This window comes from Atractosteus spatula, chromosome 5 (genome assembly GCF_055471065.1).
Source record: "Atractosteus spatula isolate fAtrSpa1 chromosome 5, fAtrSpa1.hap1, whole genome shotgun sequence".
Taxonomy (NCBI): domain Eukaryota; kingdom Metazoa; phylum Chordata; class Actinopteri; order Semionotiformes; family Lepisosteidae; genus Atractosteus; species Atractosteus spatula.
The window spans coordinates 46,212,198-46,230,821 of NC_142710.1; the positions used below are offsets into that span (position 1 = coordinate 46,212,198).

The 18,624-nt window shown below is 39.2% G+C and overlaps 1 protein-coding gene across 2 annotated transcripts in view; it reads right to left on the reverse strand.

Moving 5' to 3' along the window:
* The window catches only part of LOC148835165 (actin-associated protein FAM107A), a 52,881-nt gene extending 35,039 nt beyond the window's left edge, over positions 1-17,842 (reverse strand). Inside the window, exon 1 of one of the 2 annotated variants that reach the window (XM_088916500.1) lies at positions 17,474-17,842. In XM_088916500.1, the coding sequence (XP_088772626.1) occupies positions 17,474-17,497 (24 nt within the window). In that variant the 5' untranslated portion in view covers positions 17,498-17,842. Of the gene's footprint in view, positions 1-4,882; positions 4,900-17,473 lie in introns of those variants that run through there. The other variant, XM_088916502.1, reaches the window with a different exon arrangement.
* Positions 17,843-18,624: the final 782 nt, after the last annotated feature.

Below are 18,624 nucleotides of genomic sequence, written 5' to 3' on the forward strand. Positions count from 1 at the left end.
CCTGTCCTCAGTCCTGCCCCTCCTTATTTAAGCCAGGCACTCTCGCTATTCTGGCTTTAGCATTGGGAGATGGATGCCCGGAAGCCTGCCTACCAGCGGGTCCAGGAGTGACCCAACCGTATAGGCTTCATCACGGTGTCCAGACCATCTGAGTCCAGGGCTCGAAGTGCCTGGCCTCGTCATCCTGTTTTTATTCTCCATCCCTGTACTGGATCCCATTCCGGTTTTTAACCTTGTCTTGTTTCATCTCGGATGGATCACCCGGTTTTGGACCTTGGACTTCACCCTGGATTTCCACCCTGGACTCCTTAGACTTGTCTGCCTTGGCCACGCCCCCCAAGCACCAGTTCACTGTCGTCACTCTTCCCTGTTTGTCAACCTGCCCTGATCCTCGTCATCTCCTCCCCTGATGTCCTTCTCCACTTCTGAATTATACCGTCTGCATAGGGTCCTGAACTACGCTTCACGGGAGCCTGGACCAGCTCCTGTTATACAAACTGTCTCTGAATTTTTATTCCACTAAAAGCTAGAAGATCGTAAACCATGAAACCTTAAGGAACTCCCTTATGTAAATTTAAGAAACTTTTATATTTAGTGTACTGCTACAAATTTCTGAAGAAAGATGCTTAATGCCTCCATGAAACATATTAAGAGTAGTTGAATTTGTTAAAATCTCTGAAGTTTAGTTACAAGCTCATACCAACACAGTAAAAGCTGTTCAGAAATTGTAGTTTTGTGAAAAAAACACATTTTGATTGTTTTTTTTAACCTTAGCATAGTCTTCCTTAATATTGTTGGCACTTACAATATAGGTTTGTATATTCTTAAATCCATAAGTTTATCTTTTACAGTATTAATCAGAACTAATCAGAACGAGGTTATTTTGGAAACATGTTGTTGTTTACCATGTCATTAAATATATTTCAGTTATAATATTTATTCTGCCCATATACTGTATATAGTTGGTCTGACCCTTGGGAAAACAAAGAGCACTTTGTTTTGTTCAAAGAAATTGCTTACTGTTATCCAGTAATATTCTAGTAATCATGAAAGGGCTTTTCTTTTCATTGCTGGAAATTTGCCATATTATTATAGATATCCCAGCATCCCTTCGTTAGTCCACAAGAATAAAGCCAGTGTCAAAGTCAGACTGGGATGTGCTGCTCATTATGAGGCTTGGGACTTTTCTTTAAAAAAAACTAAGCTTACATTTAAATTGAATTCTTTCCCCTTCTTTGTTAAAGTTTAAAGAATTTTTTAAAGGATTCTTCATTTTTTATTAGCTTCTGCACTAAGATTCATTACAGCTAACTTAGCCCTTAATAATACAGTATATATATATATTTGAGGTACCACTTGACTTTAAAAGCATCAAATGGAGGTCCACATCGCTGTGATCTGAGACATAAATTTTAGTCTGAAAAGTAGTGGAAAAATTCTGGCTATTGAGGCTTCTTCGAGTGTGAGTTCACACCTCAACTCGCTGTGTTGTTTTTATTTTTTCAGTCTGGAATTAATCTTTGCATGCTCCTTTCTAGACAATGCATGATGACAGTTTAACGGCCGAACCCCTTTCATTAGCGATATACAGTGAATCCGAAATCGCAAAATCCTAATCTCATATTTCACTTCCAATTCTGTGAAGATCTCCTGCAACGAAATTAGCCGATTAGAAATTATGTGATTCACAAGCGGTTCACCTTCCCAGCCCTCATTTTATTCTATCTGCTACAGCTCAATAACTAGCTCCCATGGCTTTAACAATCCAGAAATCAGTCGACAGTACAGAAAGGAGAAATCACGCAGGAGATGAACAAAAGTGCCTTAACACTGAACCGCAAGACTGAATCTGAGACAAAGTGAATAACATTTAGCACAAGGTAAGGTTTAGCTGAATAATTAGCCTTCTGTCCTTTAAATGCAAGATTTGCTTCACTGAGTAGAACAAATACAAAGTCCTAGATTTTTGTTACCTAGTTGCCTGACCCTGTTTTGTTCGTGCCAATGATTTTTTTTAAACTGAGAAAAGCATAATTCACAGTTCCCAGAGTACTTTGGAAATTGTCAGTTAACTAATTAACTAATGTTAACTAATTAATCATACATTTACAGTAAATTCACATTTCAAATAACATGACTGTTATTTGCATTCCTTTATTTTCCCCTAGTAAAGTGATTTCAGAGGAGCAGTTTCTGTAGTATACAGTAGCTAATGTTTGTCACTTTGTCACAGTCAGACACTTTTGTGAGCTTTGAGAGATGAGTTTGGAACCATCTGGAAATCAGAGCACTATTTCAGGACTGAGAAGGAAGAATCAGATCTGGAGACACGATCATGTCTAGCAATATGCAGTGCTTTACGTATTTTCTAGAAAACAAATCCTTAATTATGGATCCGTATTATTGTTAATGGAGGTCAGATCGACATTTAGGGTTACGATATTGCTAAGTTTTGATTTGTTCTGGCATGTTTATAAATTCAGATAAACCAAATGCAAACGCATTTGCGAAAGGTGTTTCCTTATCCATAAGACGTATAAAATTCTTCTTAACTTTAAGAGACACGCTACGTTCAGCTGTGAAAGAGAAAAAACTGAGGACTAGCTATGTGGAACTATATCATTGAACGCTACTCCGTAGCAGCAGCACCGAAAGTTTTCATCATAAATTGGATCACAGCCTTTTTAATATAATTACCACTAGATGGCACTGTATACAAACTAGAAGACCAGATTTTGTTAAAAGACACAGAGAATAGAGACCTACTTTTGTCCAAGTGCTCTGATTTATTTTATGACCCAGGTTGCAATCCACGTATTTTTTTAGTTTTCACCAGGCGCCTGTGCTTAAACACTGTATTCACGCCTTGGCTTGAAAAGTTTTTATTTTTCGTAATATAGAAGAGCTTGCATTTGAAGTGCCTAGTTTTCTCCTCTCTGTCAATGATTCAATTGATTACTATAAGTGCATACTATATATGGTTTGACCCGAGGGTATTGGACCAAACATACAGTACTATAGCTCCCATAAATTGCCCTTGAAAATGGTCAGCTCTGTTTATAGACCGCAAAAAGAAAGTGGAGCTGTTATTTTTATGAGCATTTTTCAATAAAATTGAAAGTGCTGGTTTGTCTGCTGAGGTTATTAGTAAATATACATGATCAAGCTCAATTTATTTTACATCTTATTTTGAAACCTCCTGATTAAGAGACTGGAGCCTAATTTAAATTTTCTTATAAATTATTTACAGAGAGAATATTTTAGAGATAAGAGGCAAAGATGGTGGTACAGCAGGATCTGACTTTTTCAACTTTGAATTAACTGGAATTTAAGTTCAAACCCTTATATGCTTCTCCTCTCAAACTAAAACCATCATAGTGTAGAATTAATTAAGTGCTTTTTATGGATCAGAATATTAATTCTGAGCCTTGCATTTAGATAAGGGGTGATTTTATAATATTATTTATAACAACCCCCAGCCCCAAATCAACAAGAGAACATTTAGCTGAAGTTACTGTTTCATTCTTCAAACAGCAGTACTAATAACATCAAAGTAAAGAGATTGTGATTCTAAACCAATCCCGCAATATAAAGGCTGTTTCTTTATGAAGAGCTGAAAGACCAACTCCAGACGCTAATGGAGTGTAACTGTAACCTCTATTTGAAAAGCAACACTGAAGGGTCTGTTGGAGGAAAGTAATTACAGTACACTTTCCCAGTGATTCACATCAATGCAGACAGCTCTAATTACCTGTCTAAAGAGGCTGTAACAAAAGACAATGTGGGGCACATAATGCAGACAAATCTTTCCTAAGGAAAACAGCAATCTTTGGCCCAGAATTTTGATCAATATTTCAAGTACTGAACTCTGAACTGTTATATGATTGCAAAACCCTGTTTATTCATTCACCAGGCTTGTGAAAAATACCCATACAGTTTGAACCTGTGCTCTCTCATTTTCCAGTGCGGAATGTGTAAGAACGCTTAATGGAGCAAAATGTGCAGAGACTTAGTTTTATACTGTATGTCAGAAATACTTGCTTCTTGCCCGGTGCTTGCTCCTTTAGACAGCATATAAGTGATGCTAAGATGATGGTGCACATGTCTCAGATGTGACTTACATGTGTCAACAATCTGAAGCTTTACAAACTCAGAATCTAGACAAATGCAACATGATTTGGTCTGGTATACAATGTAAAGAAATACATTCTCAGTATGCATTAAAATGGCTCAGGTGGGTAGCTGCGTAAGCATGCGTAGGCTGCTGCAAAAGAACAAGTAATAGGTTTATTCCATGCTGAAAAGAGAAGAAAGAAAACACAACGTTTCGGTGACACCTGAAGAAAGCTCCACGGCCAAAACGGTGTGTTTTCTTTCTTCTCTTTTCAGGACGGAATAAACCTATTACTTGTTCCTATGCATTAAAATGTGCTTTAAAGTAAAATAGCTTTTCAATCTTTTCCAGTGAAATTGGAATTTTTGTAGTTTGGGTTTCTGAGAAATAATAGCATCCCAATATTTTAAAATATTTTCATTTGGATAGAATCAGATGTTATATATGATTTTATGGGTAGCAAAAAAAGGACATGATTTTCCAGAACCAACATGGCAGTCACTTGAATTTGGATTGATTCTTCTTAGTGTGCATTATTTCTGAGCCCTGCTTTAAATTTAGACTTTGGTTGATCTGATAGAGATATGATATTCAAGACACCTTTATTTCTACTTTGGAATTTCTGTGGAGTACAATAAAAGTATTTTGTTCCGTCAGCCAGTCATGTGATATATTTACATGATATGTTTTCACATTTGTTTGTGGGTAGCTCTTGCTTAAAGGATTTGTGCTACAAATGAATATTAAAGGAATGTGTTCTGTACTCACTCAGCTGCAGAGTAGGGTTAGCTGACCTTTTAAACAGATCCTGGAATGTAGAATGCGCAGTGCTCAGATTAGGCCCATTTTGTGCCTCATTGGGTAGCATTTCATTCTGAAATGATCACTGTTTTTAGTTCATGAAATAAAACTATGAAATAAAGCATATAAAAAAAGTTGCTCATTTATAACTTCAAAAATATAATGTGACTTATAAAGTGTACTTAACTCTGTGCCTCATTCTACAGTAGTCTTCTGATTTGTATAGTTACAACCTATAAAATTAATACATTCACAGTGTATCATATTAGCACATCACCACTTATCAAATTAGCACTTTATGGTTTATACTGTAAAAAAGAGTAAAGTTTCTCACTGATAAACATTTAAAAATGTTCATTTTGATAAACTCTATGTGATCTGAAACAACTATTATTGTAGCCAACAAACTTGCAACACTGACCAAACATGCTCCTAAAGGCAAATATGTATTTGAAGCTCCACGTACTTGGATCTGCACTAACATTCAGGAAAGTGAGTGGTTTCTCTGTAGAACAATATGCATAGTGTTGGTTTGTTATGAAGGTATCTGCTAAAGTACATAAATCTGCTTAGGTACTTAGCTTCTAAAGTTCCAGTAGAAGCTTCTTCTTTCTTCATTTATTATAAGTTGGTAATTCTAAGCACAATTCTAAGTACAAACATCCCTTATGATGTTCAGAACACTCTAGAACAATTAATGTATTATTATTTTTGATAAATTTCAGTATTTTTTCAGCTTCTAGTGTCAGGAGTATTACAAACATGAAAGCACCATATTTTACACTAAAACAATTATCCTGTTCTGTGTACTCCTGAACCTCCCCTGTTGACTAGTGTATTAAAATGTGCAGCACACACAATGACAGTGATGGAGCAGTATAATGTAGCTCCACAGGAGTCTCTTTCTTCTATTATATCCAGCATAAAACTAGCAGTGTTTTTTGTGGGATTGGGGGGATTGTGTCACGGACGTCCAAAGGGACTAACCGTGGAGAGCAGGAGAACGGAAAAAGACCATATGTGTAACGGTGGAACGGGAAAAAGGCCCGGGCTCGTTAGTGCAAAGAGTTCAGGAGTGCCGTATAGAAACCTATGCCCTCAGGTAGCGGATGTGGGGCGACCTGGTGCTAGGCGGGTCTCAGGACATCCGAACGTCAATGCTGAGCGAGGGCAGAGTGCAAGACCCGGAAATATATAGCCCAAGCGAAAGAGAGGGACCAGAAGGCCAGCCAGGCAGGAAACTAGGGGCAGGACAGAGTAGGAGTGCCCTCTGGCTGCCGAGGGAGTGACAGATTGTCTGCAATGTACCATAAATGAAGGAAATGTTTAAACTTTTATATATAGCTGTAAAGAGTTATTAAATGTAATTTTATGGAAAATCTGGAAGTCACAATCAATCCTACAAGTCATTCAAAAAGCCATTTTGATACAGCTTATCCCAGATGCACTTCTTACAGTATTGCATCAGTTGTCAGAAACACAAAAAAATGTAAGGTAGAGCCTACTGTAGAATATACTGTATCTGCCTTCTTTAACCTCTATACTGTTTTTTTACATTTTCTCCTCCTCAGTTTAGGACTTATGGAATGATAAATAACTAAGAGACACAATGTGCAATACCTCTGCATTGTCTGAAATTCCCCCAATCTGTGTTATACTTGAAAACAGAAGGGCTGCAAATTTAGAATCCACCGATACATTCTTAGCTCTGCTAAAACAAAGTGGAGAATGGTCTGTAACTAGTATGAATTATGAGTCAGTCCTGGGCCTCATGGACCTGTGAGAGAAGAGCTCCAAGTCTCTTTTCAGATGTATCTATCTGGAACATAAACTCTTTTTAAAAGCCTGTGTCCATTTAATCTCCAAAGCCCAGTGGACCATAAAAAGCTTTGTGTTTCAATTTAATTCAGAGAGCAGGTTAACTACACTTTAGAAATTGTCTAGAATATCCGACTTATATAAGGCTGCAGCCATTTAGTCAGCTTATTCCAGCCCCAGATGACATTTCTTTACACTAACTTTGACTCTAGTGTAGAGGTTTGATGGGTTTACTGAGACAATTATTAATTGAAGCAGTAATCATGAGGTGGTTCGTTGTGGCTTTTAGAAAATCAATCGTCAGAACAACTAACAACGCACACACACGGGTTCAATACACGAGATACATTTATTAATATAAATTGTGCACCAAACATATACTAGTCTGCCTGGATACGAGCGGCAGACCTTACTGTGAGGGTTATCAATATACAAGGTATGTAATCTCGAAGAGATGCAAACACAAAGAGATACACAACAGAGAATTTATGTCAATATATATCGTTCGGTTACCAAATCGCTAATCAGTGTTATTACCCACTGTTACTCTAAACTCGGAAGTAAATACATAACTCATGAATTAAATTGATAACAACTTGTGTTGAGGTACAATTGAATTCTCGAGACGCAATGTAGAACATGGGGTTTACTTATCCACTGTGTATGGATTTGGAATTTCCCGGCACGAACACCAAACCAGCTGACAGGCTCTGTTGCAGCCTCTGTTCCAGCGGTTATCCAATGGGCGTTGTCCCGGCGTCCTCTGGCTACCGGCCAACCAGTCGAGGTGCAGCTCGGAGTAGGACGGGTGGAGGAATCTAACTGCGGAGTGCAGGGCAGTCGTTGCTCCGAGGGGATCTACCAGCAGTCCGGCTGGCTAGTAGAAAGTCTCTATGCACAGAGTGTGACCGCGGGTCCTCGCAAGTCACTCTTTTGCCCAGGAAGAAGCTGGTTCGTTCCCGGTCCAGCGCTGCTTCTGAATAAGCTATTCAGGTTGTCGACGAGGGTCGAACTGTAGGCTGCCGTTGATCAAGCGGAGCATTCATGTTGGTAGAATTCTGAGTATGTACGGGATCCTCGGCCTCGCGCTTAGAACAAAGTCCAAGTCCCTTTGCAGACAACAGCAGTTGTCACGTGATTGTCTCTGAGGATGCGCAAAAATGGCCAAGGAGAGCCCCGATCTGAGCTTGCGCTCCCTTTTTGACCAAGACACAGATGTGTGCTGATTGGTTGAGAGCTTGGCGGGCATTGGAGACCCATGTGGTGTTACCACGCCCTGCCAGTCCCTGATTGGTTGATCAAGGTGAGATATGAGTCACTTACTCCTGACACTTAGGAATGCAGTCCAGATGTCCATTTGGCACTCCCTAGACAGATAGGCGCCAATGGATGACCATTGATCATGATAGCCAGGCTTAGCTAAGTGCATCCCCGTTTGGGAGCTGTCCCTTATCGAAAGAAAACATCTTAAATCAGCCTGCATGAATACTGCGCCACAGAGATGGAGAGTGAGATGGGGCCTCATTTAGGAAAGCACAGCAACGCTTAATTCTGTCTTATTAACAAGCATTGCCGCTACACTAGGATTATCAAACACCTTTTGAAGGTGGTTTCAGCATTTTTCCAAATCATTTGTTTAGGTGATCAGGTCATATAAATCAGACTCAGTAAATGCAATCACACTCAGTAAATGTAAGAACTGAGTGTGATCTGTCCATCAACCTTTGAATGGTGGCCAGAGCTCCATGCAGGACTAAGGACACAACAGCGTAATAAAGGGTGTCTTGGTTTTATCAATCTGCAGCCAGAGCAATCTTCTTATAGCCACCTTCTAGATGGTCCTGAGTTTTCCCATCACTTTATAGTTGATGAAAGAGCCAAGTACGAATTTCTTCCATTTTGTCAGCTACATCTTCATATGTCTTGGGCTGAAAAGGCCTTCCATAAATTCCAAGTATCAATTCAAAAAGGGAGAAGAAATGTAGACAGTTCTGACCAAGCAGCAAAATAAAGGGTAGATGTTCTATAATGCCCATCTTCATCAAAATTCTTCCTTCCACTATTTAAAACTTCATGGATATAAATGGATAGGGACATGTCCCTGTGGATTCATGCAGCTGGATAATTTAATCAGGTTTGAGGTTACCAAGGGGAACCAAATTCTGTCTAACCAAAGAAAGCACACTACCAAAGTCTAACTGATCCACGATAGATTGTCAGCCTTCACTGAGGTTAGGTAGAAGAGGCCTGGCTACCTTAAGAGAGGGGAAGTGATATGTGCCTCTGTTGGATTCCACTGGAATTGTTTCCTTGCAGAATCTAAACATGATATGCTGTACAATCCCAAGATACATGAGCAACCTCAGCAGAGCATCTCAGCATTTCGTGAATGGGTTAGTAATTAGGATACAAGACCATTGGTGGTGTTACTATTTCCATATTCCTATTGTCCTTCATATTAATTAGGGTTCTTCTTTCTTGTCTTTTTCCCTGGGAGCAGATTCTCATTGGTGTCTGCTTGCCACATGTATTATGTGGCAGTAGGTGGAAATGGAAGAAAAAAGGTTTTGTTCTGTCAGCTTTGTTTCCTGGGCCAGAAGGCATACTTGCCTAAATTCTTATCTCCTGCTGTTTTTTTTTCACTGGCCGTCCAAAAGCATATTATTAGCTTCCTGTTGGCACTGGTTTGCTTCCGTCTAATTCTTGTTAGACTTGTTAGACTTGTTACACTCATGTTCTCTGGAATCAAACACTGTACATTGTATGACACCAGTGTGAAACCAGTAGAGGATAACATAGGGTGGAGCTGAAATAATCAGTTGGAAACTGAACAAAACTGTTCAAAGACATTCAAGGAGAATTATTTCTGTTGTTTATTTCTTTTTTCAGCACTTTCTCTCTTCCTTGTGAGGTACAGAAAGGAAACAGAAAGGAAAGTTCACTCATTAATCTCTCATGTGACATGTTTCTTTATCTCCAGTCTTAATCAGGCCTTTTTACTCCATCTAATCTAGTTGGTAGGAATTATACCACTTAAGAATTTACAAACAAGGTTCACAGTTGTTCTACCACCTTCCAAAGTAGTGGGAGTTTCTGTTTCTGTCATTTCTGCGCTGCACCTGTCTTGTGGTACCAGTTAATATGGTCTGCCAATTTTTCTGCCCTGAACCTGTCATGTGGTTAGTTTTGGCTCCAGCTGACTATTACACGGAATCCTGGAATGTGTAGTTTTCTCACATTGCCATCATATGCTACATAAAGACATGAAGGGCATGGCCTGAGATACTGTATACTGGCCTTCTTTGGCAACACTGCACAATTTTGACAATGAGTTTCATAAGTGCTGTGCACTGGTCTTTGACAGAATAAGATTAGAGAACACAAATCGGATGTTCAGAGCTGATTATTTTAATTCTCAAAATAATCTGGAACTAGACCATTTATTGCTATATACAGTACATGAGGAGAGCCTTATGGTTGACTCTAAAATGTCACAGGGAGACAGTACAATTTACTCAGTTATTGAGTAGAGGGAAACCTCTACTCTTTTCAAAAGTACAAGAGATTTTTAAGGGCAAGCAATCAGTGTCTCCGTTTAATGTCCCATCCATAGAATGGCAGCTGCTATTGTGTCTGCAACGTCCATGCTGGTGAATTGTCTTGGACATTCTTGTTCAGAGGGGCCACTTACTGGTCCACAAACAGCTTTTCTTAGAGGTCTACCATCGCAATCCTAATTGGACTCAGCCTTAAATCTCCTATAAAATCAGGCAACATGGTGGTAATGGCTCTTCTGTGATTTATTATTCCTTTCTCTTATGTAGCAATTTTCTGGGCATTCTACTCAAAGTGCTTTACAGGTAATGGGGACTCCCCTCCACTAGCAGCAATGTGCAGCACCCACCAAGATAAAGCAAATTCATAGATGGGGTAGAAGACTTATCTTTACGATCCTGAAAGAACTGAAAGAGCTTGTAGACAACAATGAAAACCAAGAGGAGGTGATGTCTGGTGGGTGACTGAAACCAGCTCTCATCCAAGCTGTTGAAAATGATACAATGGGATTCATAGGCCCCAGTGATTTGATCCTAAGTTATATACTGTACATGTAATCTATCTGCAATGAGTGGTTAATTGCATGATGGACTGCTGAATGCAAGTGAAGGAGGCAGTTGCCCATGTTGGAGGAAACATTCTAGTGCAGGAGAAGAATGATGCTGAGCTCATGGAAGGTGATGTGAGACTGCAAGGCTGCAGGATCAAGCAGGCAGGCATGCTAGCAGGCAAAGCAGACAGGTGGACATGGAAACAGGATGCAGCAGTGCAGCCAGGCAGCCACACAGCAGTTGCAGAGCTGCAGGCATGCCAAGGAAATGGAGGCACAGGTACAACATAGAAACCAAAAGGGAATTGTTGGGCAGGTGAGAGGTCCAAATGCTGGAGAAAGGTATAGAAGTCAGGCAGTCCAGGTTAAGAATGACTAAACTTCTGGGAACAACTAGACTAAACTGAGAGACTAAACAGAGCCAGGTGGAGATCTGGGTTTGGGGTTGAGAAACAAAGTCGAGACCCAAGCTGGAACTGGAATAGAAACATGGGGGAAAACTACACATGCACAGGAAAAACAATGGGTCACAGAGCCAAGGTTAAGACCAAGAGCTGCAATGTTGGAGAAGAGGGAATAAATGTCCTCCTGGTGATGAGGTACAGTAAGTGCCTCATTTAATTACGGGCCGGTGGTATTAACAACCTGCCTGACCATGTTGCCACAGGAATGGGCAGACTGGGCAATTGATTGGTAGCTCGAAAAACCTATTATTGTGTTGTGGGAGCTGAGAATGGCATACACCTGAGCATGATCATCACAAAGTGTAAGTGTTTTAGCATCCGAACAAGGGACAATCTAAACATGATATGCTTACCCATGTGAAATGATAATTAATGGTCATCCAATGGTTGTTTAGCAAGCTTACATTACACTTCAAAAATCCGCAGAATGAAGCACTTGTAATTGTAATTGGTTTAAATTTATTCAGGAATACTTACTATTTTTATATTGTTTTTGGAAATATTAAAAAAGTATTAATAATCTGTGTGTTTGGCAAAATGCATTTTAATACAAGTTGACAGAGCCAGTCTAACAAGAGTAGGTGTATGTGAACCTGAAAACAAAATTAAAATTTGCACAGAGAAGCACAAAATATGAACAGTACTGGTAACAATACCATTAGTATTATGAGGCAGCTCATAATTGTGACACTGTTTTAAAACCTATTCAAGCAGCGATACCACTGTGGAGTTTTAAAAATGCAACCAACACTATTGCTACTGGGACGGAAAGGACACAACTGTAACGGTAGCTGGTCCAGGCTCCTGTGAAGCATTGTTCAGGACCCCATGCAGATAGTATAATCTGGAAGTAAGTGCCCAGAATAGAGTGCCTGTCTTAAATAAGGAGTAGCAGGATTGGGGGCGGGTGCACGTAATCAGCAAAATAAGAAAGTTCTGGAGTGCCCTTAAGAGGAAGAATTACGATCGTGACATTAACCCCCTCCTTTCCAGGGCGGCTCCGAAGCCCTTAACTAAAAGGTCCAATGGGAAAAAAATAAAGAAAACCAATGGAGTCCCGGACTTCCAGACTACTGTCCGTGGGGTCCTTGTGGTGGCTCTGCATTCTGTAATGGGAGCCGGTCCAGGCTCCCGTGAAGCGTTGTTCAGGACCCTATGCAGACGGTATAATCTGGAAGTAAGTGGAGAAGGACAACGGGGAGGAGACGACAAGGATCAGGGCAGGTTGACAAACAGGGGGCGTGACGATGGTGATCTGGTGCTTGGGGGGGGCGTGGCCAAGGCGAACTAGTCCAAGGAGTCCAGGGGGGAAATCCGGGGCGAAGTCCAAAAGTCCAAAACCAGGTGATCCAATCAAGACAAAACAAGATGAGGTTAAAAACAGGAATGGGATCCGGTGCAGAGACAGGGAATAAAAACAGGATGACAAGGCCGGGCACTCCGAGCCCTGGACCCAGATGGTCAGGACGCCTTGATGAAGCCTATGCCGTCGGGTTGCTCCTGGACCCGCTGGTAGGCGGGCTTCCAGGCGTCCATACAGTAGGTTAGATATAGCATCATATAGGCTACACATACAGTTTGAGTAAATCAGCACATAGTTAAATATTTCTATATAATCGCCTGCAGAAAGAGTAAACTGCTTTCACCTTCTCCAAGTGAGGCAGAAGTATTGTAATGCCACCACCATCTACCTCAGAATTATTAAAGCTTTATTGACAAGGGTCTCAGACTTGAATTAATGTTCAAGATGAAATTGTGCCGAAGGTCCAAAGACGATGATAAGAGAAAAAAAAAGTCCTGTCATGAAAATTAAATCTTAAAATATAAATTAGGTTGTTCTGCTTCTTTTGTAACATACAGGTCCACCATAGAAGTACTGTTGCTTTCCACTTGCTTAAGTGCTTTAGTACTTCAATTCTATGACCCTGCTGATGGTTTGCCTTAGAGCCTGAGCAGCAGAAAACGTGAGGATCGCTGTGCTAGCGGCTCTTTTTTTCTCAGGCTGGACCCCTTAAATTGGGTAAGCCCAGCCTGGAGGTAATGCAGCACAGTGGTACTGTTTCTTTTTTGTCTTTTTGTTGTATTTTTTCCACTCTTCTTGTATTATTTTTGGTCCCTGCTAGCCTCACACTGGTGTTCCCATCTCCTCACCCAGGGCATTGACTTTTAACGGGTGCTCACCGCGGCACTTCCCACTACACACTGTCACAGTGATAAGAAGTATACCAAAAATCTGTAACAGACTTGAACATTGTGTAGCGTCCCTTCTGAAACTCCCTAATGAAACATGGTGCAGCTTGGAGTTTCTTTTATCTGGTATGCAAGACAATGGGTTAGAGGTTACTGTCCAACACCCAAAAGGGCGATCAACTAATGAAGAACCTGCATGGTGGATAGAAAGACCACACTTGATGACATCAATTACAGGCTAGACTTTGAAACTAACCACTGATAACCTTGTTGTATAATGCTTCAACAATAAAATTTAACAATAAAGACTGGTAAAGATTGGAGGTGCTATGTAAATCACAAAATCTATTATCTATTGTTTACCATCCTGTCTCACCTACTGTATTAACCTCTTAGTACGTTTTCATCTGCATGCTGTTGGACAGAGTCAACCTTCTAGATTATCAGGGAGGTAAGCAGAACACAATCCTTGTACGATCACAAGAAAATATATTGGAGTAGAACTGGAAGACAACAATGGTGATCCAGCCCCCATATTCAATATTAAGAAGTGTGTGGATGTGAGGTTTGGAGTGAGGAGACAGAGGTGAGGTGTGAGGATTGAGTTGTGCAGTGAGCAGAGAAGATTAAGGACTTGTCTCTATGCCTGACTTCCCAGTCATTACACCTCTCTCCACACTTGACTTGTCTGCAGATACTTATGCAAATTAATGTATGTCCTCATTAAAAAAGTAAACACAGTGCTAGGGCATATAGCAAAACCCATGGTATTTAAATCCAGGAACGTTAGTTTTAAGATTTACAATGCACTAGTAAGACCTCAGTTGGAATATTGTGTTCATTGTTTGTCAACAGCAATATAAAGGAAATTGTAGCCTTAGAAACAGTTCAGAAAAGAGCAACTAGAAAGATTCCTGATTTCTTGAAATTGTCATATACAGACAGCTCAAAAGAGCCAAACATTTAAGTCTAAAGCAAAGTAGATTGAGGAGAGATTTGATTCAAGTATCGAAGATCCTAGGAGGAGTAGACAGCCTCAACACAAGGGATTTTTTCACACTCAGTAGTGAAATAAAGACACAGGGTCACACAATTAGAAACAAAAGGGGAGAGAATATAAAACACTTCCTTAATCAAAGGGCAGTAGGTAGGTGGAACAAACCTCCCAACCATGTGTTTGAGTCTCAAACTCTGGGCACCTTTAAAATGGCTGGTCACAATCTTTTCTTGTCTTTTCTTGTTTATTATTTCTAACAAAAATTCCTTGTTAAATGAAATGAAATTAATCAAACATATGACTCCATTTATCCATCCATTTTCTAATCACTTCTTCCAATTCAGCGTCACAGGAAAACACTATTTAATTAACTAAAATCAATGTTCATGTTCAGTTATTTAAATACACTGTACACTCAGCACACCTCTGTTTTTGTCTTGTGATATTTCCATTCCAGGAACCATATTAAAGTAACATTTAATTTTATAGAACAGTTAATTTATCATGTGGATTAATGCATTGGCTTCCCTTTGTTTCCATAATAATTTTCTAATCTGCATGTACAGCAATGGCATGCAGTTTAGTAATTTCAATGTCAGATACATAAAAACTGAAACAGATATTGTTCTGTCTCTGACTTAGATGTGAAAGAGTTTATTAATCAGACCAGTATATTCTAATGAGTTTCCATCAGATAGGGACATACAGTATTCATTATAATGAAGGGCAAACTTAATGCCTAGAACATTATATTTAATTTTTGTTTGTTTATATGAATCTATATATAATACTGAGAGGCAGTAGAAATGTAAAAACATAGAAAAAAAATAGAATAGGAACTCATAGCTTTTGTTGTGTTTTTAATGCCTCTCAGAATATTAATCAATTTCTTATAACATTTAATTTAGAATAATGTGACTTTTTTAAGCTTTCTGTAACTTATACACCATTTTCACTCTATTAAAGCACATGTTGTATTATGTCACCTCTGGCACATTCACAAAACTCCTGAAGGGTCTGGATGATGGCAACATGGATGAAATTTCAGCCATCACTCAGACTGGCATTTCTAGCATGCTGTAGACTGCTGGTATAGTCCAGTACAATTGTGGATTACCAGCCAAGCCTGCACATTCCTTTACTTATTGGATAAGCAGGTACTCTGCAGAGGCAAAACATAGATATCAGACCTAATGATCATCTAGGTAACAGCTGCAGCTGATACTTTTCAAAATCTTTATATTGCTGTACATATTATTATATACATTATTGTTTTCCGTATGTTTATTATGAGGTCCGTGTTTTGTTTAATACTTACGTAAAACATAATAATGCTTGCTTCTGTTTAGTGCTTTATTTAGAAGTCACACTAAAAACTATACATTAGTATTACACTAGGTTTACCTTGTATAGCATGTTAACATTTCCACATAGCATAATGTTTCAGGGTAGTATGGTGTACTGTATATGCTAGCTAGAAGGAGAACTAGATAAATTTGAGACCGGCAGTTTTGCGTACTTATTTTTAATGGTGATCTTGTTTCCTTGGAAGGCTTCTTTCTTTGGAAGAAAAGGGGAAAATCACCCCGCATGTCCGTTGTTTGCACTGAGATTAACTGTGTTGTGATCATTTTGCTCTGTGTCATGTCCTAGATCTCTCTTTCAGTGATCTTGAGTAATTGATGAAAGCCGAAATTTCAAAATTTTATAAAAAACATTTAATTTCTTCACCTCATTGAAAAACGCATAATCAGCAGGACTGTTGCTATCCCTTTTGAACAAATGTTAGTTTCCAATCATTTTCTTTTCATCTGTTCAATAGCAAACTATATAAAATTCACCCCAGGCAGGACTATTTTACTCTTGTGTTACAATTAACACCAACTTATGTTCAAGTCATTTACTGGCACTTTCTGCTCAAAGTATTTTATATGTACTCATGATGCATAATATATTCTGTAGAATGACAGGGCCTTGTAGATATTAACTTTAAAAAACAATAATGGCTTATACAAGATTTTACAACATTTCTTTAAAAAATAGTTTTTCTATAGTCTGGACTTCCTAAAACAATCCTTATTTACAGCCACAAAGCTTATTGATTTGCGCAGCTGTCAGCTGTCATTGCCTGCTCCTTGACCTCTAATTGCACACTCTCTCCCCGCCCTCAGCTGGAATGCTCCACCCCATAGTTTAAATATTTGGGAATTGACTCAGGTTTGACTTGTGTGTTTGCTGGGTTTGACAGGGCTAGCTTGCTGTAAAGCTGCAATACTGTTTTACTGGTTAATAAAACACTCTCTGGGACTTTGTGAATCTGTAGTTCAACTAGTGTTATAGTATTTATACGTGTGTTACAAATGCCATGATGAAGTGTTGCTGTAAATGGCAATTTGGTGGTTAATGACATTGTATGATTTAAAATGGCTCTGAGGTTCTGGAGGAAGATGCAAGTCCCACATTCATTTTATTCTTAAAATTATCTAATCTACAGTTACCTGGACTTTTACTACCATGATGAAAACAACTTGTCTTTCATTAAATACATTACAGTTGAATCAGCTAAATTCTTTTTGAACCTAAGACAACTCTGAATGTTTATTCTGTATTTGTCTGGTTCCTATTTTCATTTCTTGTTTAAAATAAATTAAATTGAAAAAAGAATACTCCTCTGGATAAGAAGTAGAAAGTCTGTAAAAACAAGAAACCTTATACAGTACATATTAGTATATTTATAAGTAAATACTAAAATCCTTGAGCTTCAAGCATGGCCTGCTATTTACAGAATTCACTAGAAGTTAATTTTTTTTTCATTTTGTATTTTGTCCTGGTAGTTGTAGGTGCTTAACAGTTTAACAGTTATTAAATAGTTAATTCAAAATGGTCGACAGTAGGAAATGTTCAGTGTTGACACTTGTGCTAGTATTCTAGTTCAGGAAAAAAAACCATCAGCAAATACATAAGAAAGGCAACATTTTCCTTACTTTCTTTCCATGAGCTGCTCCCATGTTCTCTGGTTCCCGTGTGCCGTCCTTGGAGTCTCTTGGAGTACTTATTAGCAGTGTCCGGAGAAGGAGTTTCCACTTTACTGTGCCTCTGTATTGCTAGCAGAGTGCTGCTGTCCACACAATCTGTAGAAGGCACAGGCTGCAGCAGAGAGTGTGAAAAAAACAGTCCCTGGCTCCCTGACAGCTCTAGGTTATTCTACAGAAACTGGCAGGCTAGATCAGCAGGATCTTAAAGTAAGCACATTCAGCACCAGGTCCCTGGAAGTGACCACAGTCTACAATGGTGACAGAAGCCACAATAAGGGAAGATGGCATACTGCAGTTCCTACAGCACACCTAGTGAGAGCATAAGATCACTTTTATAAATAACAAAAGAGAACAGAACCTGGTTGGCCACCTGTGCATGGCTGACTCCCCACTCTTAAAGGCTTAGGAACATAAGTGAAGATTATGTTAATTGCCACTGACGGGCCAGGATACCACAGAGAGCACATGGCCAGTCTTACAGAGAGCCTCACTGCAAGAAGATGCCTATTATAGCTTGGAAAAACAGAAGGAGACAGTCATTGATTAAAAGGAAAGGTACTATCCCTCGTGCCTGTTTTTCAATCCTCTGCTAAGGATCTGTTTCACAGAACTTAATAGTAATGAAAATAAATTGAAATGAAAACACACTCTCCCTGTCTGTCAGCCTGGACTTGGAGCAGCTGGGTGTAGAGGAGCCTGTGGTTTGAGCTCCAGCTAATGACATCACAAATGGGCACTTCTTGAACTTTATAAAACCTCTCTGCTGCCTACAAGCAGAACACACTGCTGCTGCCTTACACAATGAAACTGTTCTGTTCCTCTATCAAATGCGCTTTGTTAGCAGGACTGAGGAAACTCAAAGCTTAAGGTGGAACAAAAGTATTGCGTGGCTTGATAAACTGTAAAGCTAACCCAGGAAGTAAACATTTGTCTTTTAAAAACTAAATACACACCATTGAACAGTAAATATAATATGTAGTAAAGTACATACATTTGGTGCAATAAGGAAATGTATAATTATCGTGCACGATTTAACTGTCTGTCTTTACTGCCAAATAACGTTTTTGTCCAAGTAAATAAGGTAGGGATTTCAGTCAAAA